This window comes from Cydia strobilella, chromosome 21 (genome assembly GCF_947568885.1).
Source record: "Cydia strobilella chromosome 21, ilCydStro3.1, whole genome shotgun sequence".
In the NCBI taxonomy this organism is placed as follows: domain Eukaryota; kingdom Metazoa; phylum Arthropoda; class Insecta; order Lepidoptera; family Tortricidae; genus Cydia; species Cydia strobilella.
In genome coordinates, this window is record NC_086061.1 from 7228141 (window position 1) to 7244429 (window position 16289).

The 16289-nt window shown below is 35.5% G+C and overlaps 1 protein-coding gene across 1 annotated transcript in view; it reads right to left on the bottom strand.

Moving 5' to 3' along the window:
• Positions 1-1035: 1035 nt before the first annotated feature.
• Positions 1036-16289, bottom strand: part of LOC134751152 (zinc finger protein ubi-d4-like) — a 35482-nt gene continuing 20228 nt past the window's right edge. The window contains 3 exon segments of the mRNA XM_063686518.1: positions 1036-8097; positions 9016-9148; positions 10000-10112. Coding sequence (XP_063542588.1) covers positions 9020-9148; positions 10000-10112 — 242 coding nt within the window. The 3' untranslated portion in view covers positions 1036-8097; positions 9016-9019.

Sequence of the window (16289 nt, forward strand, 5' to 3'; positions counted from 1 at the left end):
ACTATACTATACTATTTCGCGTAAAAACTTATTTATGGTCTGACGTTACGTTTGTGGTCACAGGCAGACTGGCGAGGAATTGTATCAACATCTTGTTGCTGCGCGGGTTTTGCGAACTACCCGCACTTGATCTTGATTATTAACTTCTACGCTAGGGTTGTCACTTTGCCTACACACGACATCCGATAGGATGTTTTTGCCCCGTTACATTTGCTAATCACTGGATTCCACGAAGACAGCGTATTTTACGCACCCACCAGACAACGTAGTTCAAGAGACTGTCCATAGGTGGCGCTGTAATCAAATATATTTTATTAAGAATAGCGAATTTGTAATGTACTCGCCCACTTTCCCAATATACGCTATAAGAAACACGCTGGTTTCTCTCAGACTCCTCAAGATCCTTCGACCTCCACCCACGTGCCATCAGTCAGGTACCCATTTCCCTACTCTAACCTACATTGCTGAAGAATGCAAAATAAATAATCTGTAAAAAAAATATTTTTCATTTCTTATGCTCTGAAAGAGGGTCATTGTTGTTCTAAAAGGTGTGCAGAAAATGATACGTGTCTGCACTAGAGCATTTTACGTTCGAAGTACGATTTTTTTAATTTTTTTACGATACGCAATTGAAATTTGAGTTTAAATGGATTTGTTATACAATTTCCATTCTAATATTTGACTCTCCATTCCATAAATAACGATACTTTTGCCTGAATTGTTAATTGAAAGTACCCTCAAAAAAATACTATAAAAATGTATACTTGTCATGTTTTAAAAAAAACACATGCATTTTACTTTCCTCGTATTCGAAATGAAAAGTAGAGTGTTTAACTCGGGTGAAAGGCATCATTTCTGCCTCGGACTATTGGCGCTCTCACTGCGTTCGAGCACCAAAATACCTCGGCAGAAATGAGTGCCTTTCATCCCTTGGTTAACAATCTACTATTTAGCCTCTTGTCGATTTTGAGTCCTGAAAAATTATTTGAGATAAAACGTTAAAAAGGTTTGGCTGGCTATAATGAAACAACCGCATACATAATTTCCTTTTATTTGTTACGTCACCACACTTAGTATGACACATAATGTAGATCTTAAATTTAAGTAAACCTAAGTTTTATAGACCAACTGGAAAAAACGCTATGACAATTTGATGACGCTGCTTTATTCCACCGAGAACCTTCATATTGTGATCTCCAGGGTAGCGGGACCAGTAATGGACTCTAAAATGGCAGAGAACAGTGATGGACACTACTTGATTCAACGATCTTATGGTTGTACATTGTATAAATTGTTTGTGCTTAGGGAGTGCTCCCGGTACTGGTACTGGTTTACTATACCGGGAATTCCCCGTTCCGCCATAACGACCTAGTACCGGGAACATTCATTATTTGTGCTCATTACTCGAGGTTACTAATTATACGAGGTTCTCGAAATATCCATGTGTTTCATCGGCGCGTACAGTAAAAATAGCGGTAAATGATTTTTCTTAGAATAAGGATTATAGTCATAATCCAGTCTACAAATATTAACCATAAACAGTTTGCTTTTGGCGCAAGCATTCATAATAATATGACAAACATACATATATGTACAAACATTTTATGACTAGTAAAACTATGACATTGTTAACAAATAACAATCAATAATGTTTAAGTTGAATGGAAATAGAAATTTTGTTGATTTATGGAATTGACTTTAACTTATTGTTACATTTAACGCACCAATAAAACACATGAAAATGACCAATTTACATATTCGATGATTACGACATGATACGCTATGTACACTACTTACTTACAAAAATATTTCGCTCGCGTCGAGTTCAACACTAGCTACATTTACCCTCCTAAGTCCCAAACAAACGCAAATTGAATCAATGTTTTTAGAAATAAGAGTTGAATTCTACTTTTTTGTCTTTTTTATATTTTGAGACTTAGGTGGTTATAACACCGACATATAAGAATAGAAGACTTAAGCTGGCAGGAATATAAGGGCATAATTATACGAATGTTTATAAGCACAATAGTGGCATCAGACGGTAAGCGAACACTACAAAGCTTAGGACGTTAGCATCTACACAGATACTTGTTCTGTAGGTTTAGGTATTAATCAAGTCCCTCATTTCCAACTACATTCTCCAATACCTTTGCAACATTTCGCACCACTATCCCAAGTCATGGTGGTTGGTCTTAAGTTCGACAGCTTAACCACTATTGGATCCCTGTCAAACACTGGGTCACTAACATTACTTTGAAAATTCGTATAACCAAGCCTAGAAATTGTTCGGCACAAACGTACAAAGCAAAATTCGGATTGATAGACACTACGCTACAGACTTAAAAAATATAAAAAGCATTAAAAAATGGTGTAAACCCACATTTATACCATCACAACCCCCGTCTGATCACAGTCCTTACTACAGTGTTACGTATAATCTATTTATAGGCCTAGTGCATGCTTTCCTGTATTTTTATCGATCATGTTTTTAGGTAATTGTGGGATATTTCACTTCCAGTTAACAATCTAAACCGCTTTTAGCGTAATTGTATACCTTGTTTTTTTTTTTGCATTACAAAAGACCACACGATCTTGACGAGTCTTTTTATTGAAAAACGCTTTGATTAAAATAGTAACTAATGTAAATGTGTGACTTATTTTTCAGAGTATTTTTCAATAAAATACACGTCAAGATCGCGTAGTCTTTTTCTAGTGCTAATAAAACGAGGTATAGGGTATAGGTACCTTAATATTGTATCTAATGTTTGAAAAATAAGCTTGCGTAGTTATAGTCTAGCTAAAAGGTTTTTTACCAAGTTTTCATACACGTTCGTAGCGTTTTTATTTACAAATACAATCAACGTGTAATCTTTAAGGAACCTTAATTACTAGACACTTTTTAAACAACGACAACTATTTATTTAATACTGATGTCGTTTCGTTCATGGCAACACTCGGTGTACTTAATAAATTGTAGTTACAGTTATATTTTAAACACCGATTACAAACTGATATTAGATGTAATTTTCATTGTTCACTGTATATTTCACAAGTGTTTTAAGATCGATAAAAGGGCAGAAAAGATATTGATAATTAGCTCCATGCATGAATTTATTTTTATTTTTGGATTCATAATTTATATCGTTGGAACACCGGAAATGATAAAAATATTTTTGTAAACATTAACATTATTTTATTAAAAAATATTTAAAATGTTGAAAATTTTTGAGCTGTTGAAACGCTCATAATTTTTGGCGCGAATTCGACAGAACGTGATGACGTCACACGTTGGGCGGCCCAACTGACGTTTGCTACTAATGACACTAATCTGTCGAACGCGTGACGTCACGTGGTGATTCGAGCGTTTCGCTCACTAGCTTTTCGCGGGCAAATTTTTGTACTTTTTATTTATAATTTTAAGTAATTAAATGGTAATTTAAAAACGGAAATGCATTTGTAACATGATATAACGGTAACAAACATCCGAATAAAACATATTTCGTTCAAATATAAACTTCATGCATGAGGCTAATTCCATAAGAGTCCCATTTAAGTAATAAATACGCAAAAAAAATTTTTCATGGTATCGGTATTTGATACCCCATGCCCCACCCATCCCCTTGAGGTACAGATAAAATATCATAATAGTATTTTATACAATCGTTTAAAGTGTTATTTTCGTTGACTTGTAGAAAAAGTATTGTATACAATAGTGATATAATCAAGCTTTTCAATCTCGTACCAAATAAGGCCACTCAGCAAGCTTCGTGGCCTTAACACGGTACTCGACTGAAAAGCTCTCCAGTATATCACGATTGTATAAAATACTACTTTTTAGTCGCGCGTACATATGTATTACTAAAATAGAACTTATATAACAGAATCAAGGTCATAATCATATCGACTGCCGGCAGTTTTCCCATACTATCACAATCTCAATGGCTTACAGAGAGCTGAAGGCAAGCAGAAAACATTTGTGTCGTTCCCAAGTAAAAGGTACCATAATTGGTAGTCAGATGCCATACTAGCAGATAAATGTAATTAGAAATCGCCCCACGATTGTGGTGTGGTGGTTCTATCAATAAACCGAAGACCTTTTGTTTGAGAACGTCGCAATTTTGGAAAATCTTAGTATTTAATTTCACTGTTATTTTCGAGTACATTATATTACGGATTGGGTTAAATAGTATTAAAATTGAGAAAACAACCTGCAAATGTTAGTCTAAACGTTAAAACACGTGAATATGTATTATATAAATCGTTGGCAATTTTTAATGATAATTGATAACGCATGAAAATATATAAGCAGATCTATATTAGCTCATAAATATCTACAATGCGATCCATTATTACAGAGAGCAAACCACTTAAAACATCATGCATAAGTTCAATGTGTAGATATATTTGAGCTCCACGCCCGTGTAGATAAATCTGCTTACAAAATGATACAACTCTATGAAGTGGAATGCATGTGATTTACAAAGAATTTCATTATGACATACTATAGTTAGCATTAAAATACATACAGTATGGTAAGGTTTGATTTCTCTTAAAGCAAATAAAATTATCTGTCTATGTTTTTATATCAGAATATGTATACCAATAGACAAAACATTTTTAAAATGCCCGCCTACAATAAATTATATTCTTGCAATGCACACAAACACGATATTTTTTTTATTCTACATCGGTGGCAAACAAGCATACGGCCCGCCTGATGGTAAGCAGTCTCCGCAGCCTATGGCCGCCTGCAACTTCTGAGGTGTTACATGCGCATATTGCCACACGTACCACAATATTAGGCATCATAGGAATCCTAGCATTTCGGAAGAAAAAGTTAATTATCTATCTAAATAGTGATCTTAATTACCACTACTTTCGAGGTTAGAAAAATTCTAAACTTTAAAAAAAAACGGGGTATAGGTGCCTTGAAGAAACGCGCACTTTAAGTGGTTTATATTTACCAGATAATATTAGCGGTGTTGAAAAATCAGCATTAAAGCAAATAAATTATGTTGTAAGTACTGAACCGGCGTATATGTAGATATTTCAACTTATATTCATAAAACAGGAGCTCCCAACCAGCGGAACTATTATTATTTTTACGTCTTTCCATATGTCGGGACCATAGGGTCCCGGACCTTTGGGGGCGTGCGTGGGACCGAAGCTAACATCGCAGAGGCCCTTTAAGACAATGTTTGATGTCATGTAGAACGCCTGCTGGAACCCATTCACAGGTACAGCAATAGATACCCGTCTCAGCAGGCATTGAGGCTATTGTAGCAAAATGGAAAGAGTTCAGGTTTTTATTATTCTTGTAATAAAAGTTAGATAGGCCAAGATAAACATTATGGCAAGAGAAACACTTGTAGGGAATCCTCATACTGTTACTCTTGCCCCGTGGAAAATAAACTGTTTCTCTTACCCCACATGACCTTAGTAATATCATTCTAAAAAACTTGGCTAAAGCCACTCTTGGATGAGTGAGTGAAGTTTTGGAAAAGACGTTTCATTTTTGAAATTTGTAATATTAATAAGTATAATAACTAATTTTTACTCATCTTTCAAATTGGATTATTCCTGTCCACTTATGATTCTATTGTCATGATAAGTTATAAATAGTTGTCAACTTCGAGTAACTGTTTTCGTATTTATTGTGTTATTCATGAAGATACATAAAATAACACAAAAGTAAATTATAAACATCGAATTTGACTTCAGCTAAGCAAATCAATATGGCACCATTTCCTGAACCCGGTAGAGGACGCGAACAGCATATTCCAACGAAAAAGTTTCGTGTAATTTTTACAAATATTTCCAAGAGATTTTTTTATCATCCATAAATAAGTCTAACCAAAAATCACGTATTACCGTCGACAAGTTTTATCAAGTCAAGACTCAAGACACCATATTTTAAATATTTATATAATTTATTATGCTAATGCATTTTTTTTGCAACCTGTACACGTACACACGCAAGAAGGGCTTTAGTAAAGTTTTTTACCTTATACTAGAGTAATAAAACAGAGTACTCTCTACTGTAATGTGTGTTACATTTCTCATACTATTTTTCGCAGATATAAACGGAATAGACAACGCGTCATGACATATTATTATGTGTAGAGTGTCGTTTCTTCATTTTAGATCTGTTTACATAATATTTTGTGCTTTGAATACTGGTGAGATACGAGGGGTATTTTTCCTAAACTATACCTACCGTTCGACGAGTTAACAAAGCTTCAGTATGCCCGGCTTCCTCTGTATACAGGTTTGATAATAATAGAAAACAGTTTAACCATTTTCCAGGCCGCATCCGCATCAATCTACTCATTGCGCTTGCAATACAGCACCGCAAACCATGACGTTGATATCCCCGCGTGACCGTACCGTCCTCCTGCTCACAATCTGACCTGAGGCCTGAGGGACGCGACGGTCAGGGCTGTCAGCATCGCTGCATTCTGGGGATCCACTGTTTGAGGGAACATCGACACGAAAGAAAAAGATCAATCTACTAAAAAAACCCAAATATATTCCAATTAATCCTGCTTTGATGAATTGTGATTCCCGAAAGTGCAATCTAACCTTAAATCGGAATGCTAAAGTTGAAATTCTATTTGCGCGTAATGTGGTATATAAATCTTACTATGCTGGAAAAGGGTTTAAAATTTAGGATTTACACGCGAAATAAAAAAAGCGTGAGCTCCGGCGTATAGATGGTGGGATTTTTTTTTCTTTTGTTTGGAAAAATACACCTCACGTGCGTGTAGTCGTTTCGCCGGTTCTAAATAGCTAAAGCAAGCATCGGTGGAGGTAGACACTTCGAGACTGAGTTACATAAGATTTATTACACATTTGCATAGACTAACAACTATAATAGACGTTGGAAAATTAAGGAATTTATATCGAAACCACATCCTTTACTTTAAAAAAATGTTAATAATACTCAAAACTATGAGCTTTGTGTAACAATATTTTACCTGACAATCCGTTAGTGCCAAAAAAGTCTAGAAAAGGTGGGTGAATGATACTTGTCTTGAAAAGCGCACGGAGTGCTCTATGGAAACCAGATACCGCCCCTATGTACAAAATATTGTCCATGTATATTATACATATACTTATAGTAAATTTCCTTACGTCTATTCTAGTTATAATATCTATGACATGGGCGAGTGTGAGCGTAACTTTTCATTATATTTAACACATATTAAAGTCTACAATCCGCACTTAGTGCCATTTTACTAAAACTAACGTATGTAGCAATAATTTTTAGCTCTACTGTCATCCAAGACCATTTAATTTAATTGGTATAAAAAGGGAAAAAGTGTGGTCAAACGTTACTTATGTTCCGATGTACGAACCAGGAGTAGTTGTAGGAACCAGTAGTATATCCATACTATCCTAGCGGTTTGGAACATCTGCCTTGCAGCATTTCATTTACTTACTTGGCCAATATTTTAAGTGAACTTTATTGCCTAGGTAATAAGGGTGACGACATTTTGACTAAAATACCAATATCTCTGTTCTGCAATGGAATTCCGCTTGGTGCCCATATAACTAAATAAAGTACATAAAAATAACTATATAATGACCTAAATCTCATCTCTGTTGGTTTTGGACCAAGTTCCATACAAAGTTGCCCATGGTCCTCTGCGACTACAGAATTGTTTTTGCATTTTCTTTAGTATACAGACATGATTCAAACGCCTTAGAAAAATCATCAATCACTTGCTTACTCAAGTTTTATTTTTAATACGGTCATAATAGGGAGTATGACTGCAATGTTCTGCCGCCAGAGTGCAGCACTAGCACCAACCGTAAACCGTAGAGTAACTTATACTTACTATGTCATAAACAGTTTTTGACAAGTTTTCACAGATTATTTGTTACGAATAAATACGACATTGATGCATCAAGGAAGTTTATTTACTGTTTGCGGTAGTGGCACCCCCTACGCAGAGTTTTGCATAATATTCCCTATTTTCTTTCATTATATTTTAATGTCCGCCCACACCCGCCTGTAACCTATGGCAACGTATAACTTAGTATAATCTGACAGCAACTGCTGAAGTACCTCGTAATATTCAGCGTACTTTTAACCTGGAAATTAAAAGAATAGGGTAATTATACGTGGTTACAACTGAAATAATAAAACTTTGAATTATAACTTTATAATAAAGCTTTTGGACGTTATTACTTACTTTTTAAATTCGAGCTTTTACGTTTAAAACGTTTAAAAATCAAGTCCAGACCTTTAGTGCCAGTTGCACCATCCGCACTTGACATACTGATCAACGTCAACCGGCGCGCCGCGGCGGTTTACTATGAAACTTTCCATACAATGAAATTTAGCGTAGTCTTTAACGATTGCAAACAGTTGGTGCAACCGACCCTTAGTCGTTTTACGATAACAATTTGAGAAGACTGAGGGCTAAAAGTTCAAAAAGTCTACTAGCACTTAATGAACTAAAAAGCATTGATATGATTATTAACGTAATTTCTGTGGCCATGGTTATCATTTTACAAGCTTTTATTTTACTTGCCCTGTTAGTATGTATGTATGTATGTTAGTTAGTAAGTGTGGGTCCAAATCTTGGAAACTCAATTTTGATTTACTACTTTTCCGATTGAATTGAAATTTTGCATACATATGTAAATCGGACGAGAATACAATATTATGATGACATGAAGCTGATCTGATGACGGAGACAGGAGGTGACCATAGGATCTCGATGATAACAACGCAACCTAACTGTGTCGGCGATAAAAGCTTGTACCAAAAATTATTTTTTTGTCAAAAACTTATTTTCCATTCTAAAGCGTCCCGGGATTACACATAGGAAGTTATTGTGTCGTTTTCAAGCGAAAGCTACCACATTGTCGCTCGCCATAAGGACGCGCTCACACGTTATTCGTATAAAGATACAAACAAATTTGAGTAAGCGACAATGTGGTACTTTTTACTTGAGAACGTCACCAATTATTCCCATCCATAATGTCATGTGGTGTAGGGCCCACCTGTTCACTTGGTGTGGAACTCCTTGATGCAGAGCGCGCACGACCAGGAGCCCTCGGGCGGGTTCTGGAGGGGGGGCACGAGGCAGTACATGTGGTAGCCGCGGTCGCAGTCGTCGCAGAACAGCAGCTGGTCCTACAACCGAACAATAATAACCATTTTATATTATATTACGAGTTCAGGAACAATTTTGTTTTTGTTTGCTGTACAAGGTGGTTAACTGATTAAGACTTTAAGCGTTAAACAGGATTGAGCTCACTAAGGCGTATTAATTAAATTACGGGCGCGTTTGAGCAAAACATGCATGCGTTAGGGAGGGACCACAAGTTTCGTGACCTTCCGTTGACAAGCCTTGGTCTTTTTTTAAGATTCTCTGGACCAGAAAGTAGAGAAAAATCTGACGAAAGTGATCTCAGACAAGTGTCCCGGGTCATATTTTGGTAAGGGTAGGGGTTACAGTTGAGTTATAGGAATCGGTACTTACAGCCAATTCAATCTATCCATCACTACATAGTCGCTTTCCGCTGTCCGTCCGTCCGTCTGTCCCTATCTATGTATACCTAGATCTTTAAAACTACGCAACGGATTTTGATGCGGTTTTTTTTAATAGATAGAGTGATTCAAGAGGAAGGTTTTTATGTATAACTTGTAAAGGTTTTGTGTAAATTAGTTGGAATTACCCGTGCGAAGCCGGGCCGGGTCGCTAGTTGTATATAATCACAACACATTGTGGTGCTAGATTGATTTGTGTAAGATTTTCCTATATTTCATAGTGGCACCTATTTTTAAAGTAAATCATGTTCACCGTGAACTGCAGGCACGTTGTGATTGTGACCTGAACACAGTACTCACGTCGTTGTCGCTGGTTCCGCACACGGAGCAGCACTTGCACTCGATGCACTGCCAGCAGTACTTGCGCACCGACACGATCATGTTCACCGTGAACTGCAGGCACGTTGTGATTGTGACCTGAACACAGTACTCACGTCGTTGTCGCTGGTGCCGCACACGGAGCAGCACTTGCACTCGATGCACTGCCAGCGGTACTTGCGCACCGACACGATCATGTTCACCGTGAACTGCAGGCACGTTGGGTGACCTACACACAACACAAGGGTCAAAACATGTTCTAGTGTTCAATGCACTTATATTTCAGTAGAATTTACCAATGCAATTCAGATCACACTAAAGCGGATGGCTAACGTTTATATATCTATTGTATGGAAGGTTAAAATTCCTCTATGTAGGAATCATACCTTCTTAAACTATATTCCGTATTTTTTATAACACTAGAAGCAACTCCGCAGAAGTAATATTGACGATAGTTATAACATATTTTTCGCGGTATAATAATGAACTAATTTCAACTGACACGATTATTGCTCATTGCTTATTAGATGGCATAAATGGTACCATTATAGTTTCGTCATGTCATGTCCGTCCGTATGTCTGTCTGCTCGTATGTCACAGCCATTTATTTTACCGCATACTGTGCCTGATTTAGAACACCATTCTTACTTCGACGAAGTGCTTTCTAATCCTAAAAAGAACTATAAGTATAATTTACTAAGTATTGAATTTAATTTTAGTGTACGTATGTGTAATTCACTAATTGTAAGGCACATGATATCTTACCTTGTCTCATATCTCGGTCAATCTTCGAAGTTGGAACAAATTCAACAATTAATATTAAAGGCAATCAGGGTTTTATATAATGTGCCGAACAATAGTGAAACACTTTACAACGACACTAAAATATAACAAACAATTATCACTAACATAAAGTATCATTCAATGGTGTATGGAAGTGCATTTATTCACTATTCTTCAGCACAACATAAAAAAAGCCAATTTAATTTGAAATTCATACAATTTAATGTTATAAAAATCCGATGGTATACAAAAACGCCCACAGACCTACTTCTTAAGCTAAAATAACTATTCTGGTGTAACAAAGAAGCATAACAGTAGAGCAGGCTATGCACTTCCGTACTTGCATTTAAAGATACTTTGGAATATAATCTAGCCATTGAGAAATAACATTTTAAGATCGAATAAAAACAAACATAACTATATAAAGTTGGCACGTACGATGCGTTAATGAATGGTATAAAACGCATATCAATCCAAATTGAAGAGTTCACTGTCGTTTAGTCACGTTTTAAAACACATTGCCGCTGTTTAAGCAAACAGAATTGATTGTAATAGAGAGGTAAGTCTAAGAAAAAAACGTGACATCCATAACAGATGGCGCTGTACTGCGCCATATGTTTTGCGGTCACTGAGTAGTCGAAACGTCAACTTTTGACAATCAGTTACCGCAAAATGTATGGAGCTGTACAGCGCCATCTCGCTTACCTGTCAAATTCGTATTAGATTTTACCTATGATACTCAATCAATGTATCTTTTGTTTAAGTTTACTAAAAGAAAATATTATAACATCTTCCTAAAACCAAAAGTCAAAAAATAAAAAAAAAATTAAGGGAAAGAAATGATACTCCTATTCCAAACAATAAGATGTAAAACACGACTTAAAGAAAGTTAATTCTTCTTTAATGCTACCGTTAGATACCCTTAACTTGGCGTGTTTTAGATAAAAATCTTTGAAAAAACTCTGCAAAAAAAAAGGATAATTGGACAATATCATAATGCAAATGTTGTAAGGTCTAATGGTAGCCTTTTAAACATTGTATCTGACCAGAGTGCACAAAACTACAATAATGTTTTGGTATTTGTACCATATCAACTAGCAACGTTGCCTATAGCTAACTTTGATTTGAATTTCAAAATCAGATTAAAATTTGATATCTTTTTTCAAAAAACCAAATCAATCAATCATCTATCAATTTAACTAGTAATTTAAAAAAAAGCATAAGTAGTCCGTGTTCCTTGGCAATGTTACCAGCTTAAATAAATGGTAATAACAAATACCGAGATACAGTAAATAATGTTTGCAGCCATAATCAAACAACTACGATTTTTTTTAAATCAAGAAACAGCATGCCTAATTTTGCCAGGAATACAATTTGGTTTTCAATACGATATTAAGCCACTGCATTTCAAATATTTTAATAAGCCTCTCTCTTTGTGTTTTAAAAAAGAACTTACAATGTATGTGTTTTGTCAACATTACAAAATGAAATAAAACTATGAAAACGGATGATATCGCGTATATTGAATTTATAATACATCCCGACGTTTCGAACCCTTTACAGCGTTACAAGTGTGAAACCGGTTGACCACGAACGCAGTTTTATTTCATGAGTAACTATCGCCGTAACCGAAGACAATATTAACATTACAAAAGTTAAAGTCGGGCCAAGCTCTGCAATGACAAAGTGTGGAAGCACCTACGTCAAGTGTCTATCAAAATATGACGTTTATTCTGGCACTTTTAAGTCAGTTTTGGCCGAAGGGTGTCATTTCCGACCGTTCCGCGGTCGGTTCCCTGACACTGCGGGGTTGCGAACTGCATCGCAGACATAACGTGTATTGTAAATTCGTTTTTTTTTAATGTTAGTTTTAAGCTATTAACCTATAGGCCACTAGTTGCCTGGATTAAAGATTTTTCATTCCAAAGTCAGTGTAAAGACTGTTTGGTCTGACTGTATAGACTTGTGAAATTTCTGAAATTTCATTCCAAAGTCAGTGTAAAGACTGTTTGGTCTGACTGTATAGACTTGTAAAATTTCTGAAATGCAGCGACTTGTAAAATAACGCATTCAAGGCACGTTCAATTATTGCACGACAACACAAAACATACAATACCAAGTAAGCTAACATACATGTATACCTTCAATTTACTATATAATATAAAGCTACATGATATATGTTCGCAAATAAAACTCATAATCATAACATTCATTACCTTAATTGTCAAACCTTAAAATATCTAAAATTTATATTTAAACAAAACAAATTACACTACAGGAATGATATAATATATTTTTTAATTGATAACATCAAGTTAGTCTTTCGTTGAAAATTAACATTTAAAATTTAAGTAAAATTTCGTAAACAGAATCTTTTTGGTTTATAATTTTATAAGGTATATAATTATATTATAGATATAGACTATTCTTACGGTGTCAGATATCGCTTTAACAAGGCACTTACTAAGCTCGTACCGTTACTAGTGTTGGCCAAGACTCGAGCCCTTCGAGTCATCTGCTTTAAGACTCGAACACATGTGTTGTTTTCAACCAACAGGTACCACATTGTCGGTTGTCGATAAGGAAGCTATATGGAAATAGCGCCATTGACAACCGACAATAAATACCCTTTTGGTTGAGAATGGCACATGTTTTTCACTCATATAACTAAACTTGAGTTATTTTCAGCTAGTAAGAGACCCGAGTCTTTTGTCTCAAGTCCGTTTCAGAGGACTCAATTGTTTTACAAAAAAATGCAATTCAAAATGTATTGTCTCTATGTGAAATTCATGGGTTAGGTTACAATAAAGCTGATTGTCTTTTCTGTTACTAAAGCAGAGACGTTTTCCAAATAGATTTCGGTACATTGACCCGCCTGTTGCTATCTCTATTGCACGCGTATAATTATTATATAGCTGTCCCGCCCATGATGCCGGTTGTCAATGACACTGTGCGAGCGATGCAGCAATATAATTATGCGCGTGCAATAGAGATAGCAACAGGCGGGTCAATGTACCGAAATCTATGTGCAAAGCGTCTCTTCTTTAGTATTCAGATACAACTTAAAAATTGTGACTGAGTCTTTATTCAGAGGCTATAAGGACTCACCTTTGAGCTCTGACAACTCAATGAAGGACTAGACTTGGGACTTACGAGTCGAGTTATTCAAATGTAGACTCGAAAGACTCGAGTTGCTACCAACACTAACTGTAAGTACACATCCAATCATTTTGGCAATATATCGAATAACTAAAATAATATAAAGGAAACTCTACTATCGGCAGACAAAATATTACTTTCACATTTATCTGTTGCAAAGCTGTCAATATATCGTTTACCTTGCAGATATAGATATAATAATTATTCTCTCTATGTTAATATGTATTTATCTGTAATATTGATACAATCTTAGTTTTGTTTTTATGAATCCCGTCTAGCCCTCAATGATTTTACATACAAAAATGTATGTTGAAGTAAACGCAAGTACCTATATTGGTAGGTGGCCCTTACTCTCATTCCACAGACTTCAAGTTTTCAACTACATTGGTAAATAATAATTAATTATTTATTTAACACATGAAAACATAAGAAAATAATACTCGTTTTATATTTCACTTGTCTGAAGACAGACCGACAGACATCAAAAACACGAGATAACATGACTATTTAAAACATTAATATTTTATATTTATATAACTATAGGTAAATGTGTTTTGTCTAGATTAAACCATACCTATATAATGAGAGTTTGTGTCGATGCGTTTTTAAATTTACTATAAAAAAAACTTCCAACAATTTACCAAATTAAAATAATTAAAGAAATATACATTTCTATCATGCACAATAAAAACAAATAAATATACCATTTCTTAACTATATAAATATAACAGTATATCAAATATTTATTTTTGATCATTGTGGTTTATAAACATTAAAATATGATTACGAATATTACGATATGTCAAATTAATTTCTTAATTTCGATCTATAAAAATCATACAACAGTTATAAACTGATGGAACGGGTGTGATAGATACGTTTATCACGTGATAAGGACAAAGTAACAAAAGACTGTCTCCGAAGTCATTAGACTCTTTCAACAAGTCACACAGAAAAGGCCTATGCTTTATTTTGTTATTAGACAATGATAAACTCTATCAAAATGTTCCTTTAATATCTGGTACAGATTTTGGGGCGACATAGTCAAATCTAAGGGAGAAGGCGCAAGCGGTATTGCTATCTCGTTCTCTTGGCCCAAGATGGCCGCAACATGTGTACCGGGCATAATACACGAAGAAAGCGAACGCTACAGCCCTCGTGCAAACGGACTGCACGAGCGGCTCAAGAGGACGCTATTCGAGTATGAAAACTAATTAAAATTATTAACAGACTTTTTATTTAGTGATTCGACACAACTTACATGCTTTATCTAAACCTCGAACGGGAGACGCGTGCACTCTTTTTTGGCGCAGTGACTAGATAAGCTAGGTAATGAAAATTTGGCTTACGGGCAGTAAAAGCAAAGCTACTAACTACTAAAATGTAAATAAGATCTATGTTTGGCCGTCGAAAAACCAAGGCACATGCTCGACCGCAATCTTACAATACAACAGATAACATGTTAAAATATTTGGCATCCTTCTTCACAATAGAAATTTTAAAATGGCAACATTAACATCACATTTGCTTTTAATGTATACCATAGACGAAAATTAAAATAAACTTAATATATGAACGCAGCTAATTCTACTGAGAGTATGATTTCTGGAATGTATCATGGATAGATTAAATATATGAAGCTATGAAAATAATATAACCCTTCTTTGGTCAGCAAGGTCGCAGGAGCAAAGAAAGTAACAGTGTGAAAGCTTCATATAAGTCTGTGAGAGTAAACTACAACCGGAGGAAACGCGTTAGATACCAGAGGGCCTACCGCGAACCACGTTCGACGTGTTGCCTCTCTGGCGCACTTGTAAATTCGTACGTAAGTGTGACAGGGAGGCAACACGTCGAACATGGTTCGCGGTAAACCCTCTGCACCAAATAAGGCCCGGTTCTTAAGCTAGCTAAGTTTCAAATTTTTATTATAAGTGCGAATGGGTTCAAATTTTGCGTCCATGTCCTCCGTTAGTACCATAGACACAGCAAGTTCATATTGAACATAAGAAAAATAAAATAATAAAAACGATGGGTATTATTCGGTGCAGGTAGCTTACATGCTCTAGTGTTGGAGCACAGTTATAGGTATGTTTCTGTCACTCTGTTACGTGTGTTAGCTTCTGCGGCAGAGTACCAAATTCTTGTGATGAACTTTGTGACACACAAGATAATACTCGAATCATGAAAGTAAGTATAACGCCCAATTCAGATAGGTCGATCAATATGATCTAGAAGCTAGGGCTATAAATAAACGAGAATCTGTAGATTCTAAACACAGACCACCGAACTGATAGTACAAGATTCGAAGAAAATAACAGACACTAGATAGTGCCGATATCACGCCATCTATACTCTAATTTGCACCGGGAAAACTATAAAAAAGTAGTATTTCTACAACAAAATATTAGAGATTGATTTTTCGTCGTCTTAAAATCTTCGAAATTGTTAGAAGTATTTTAATGTA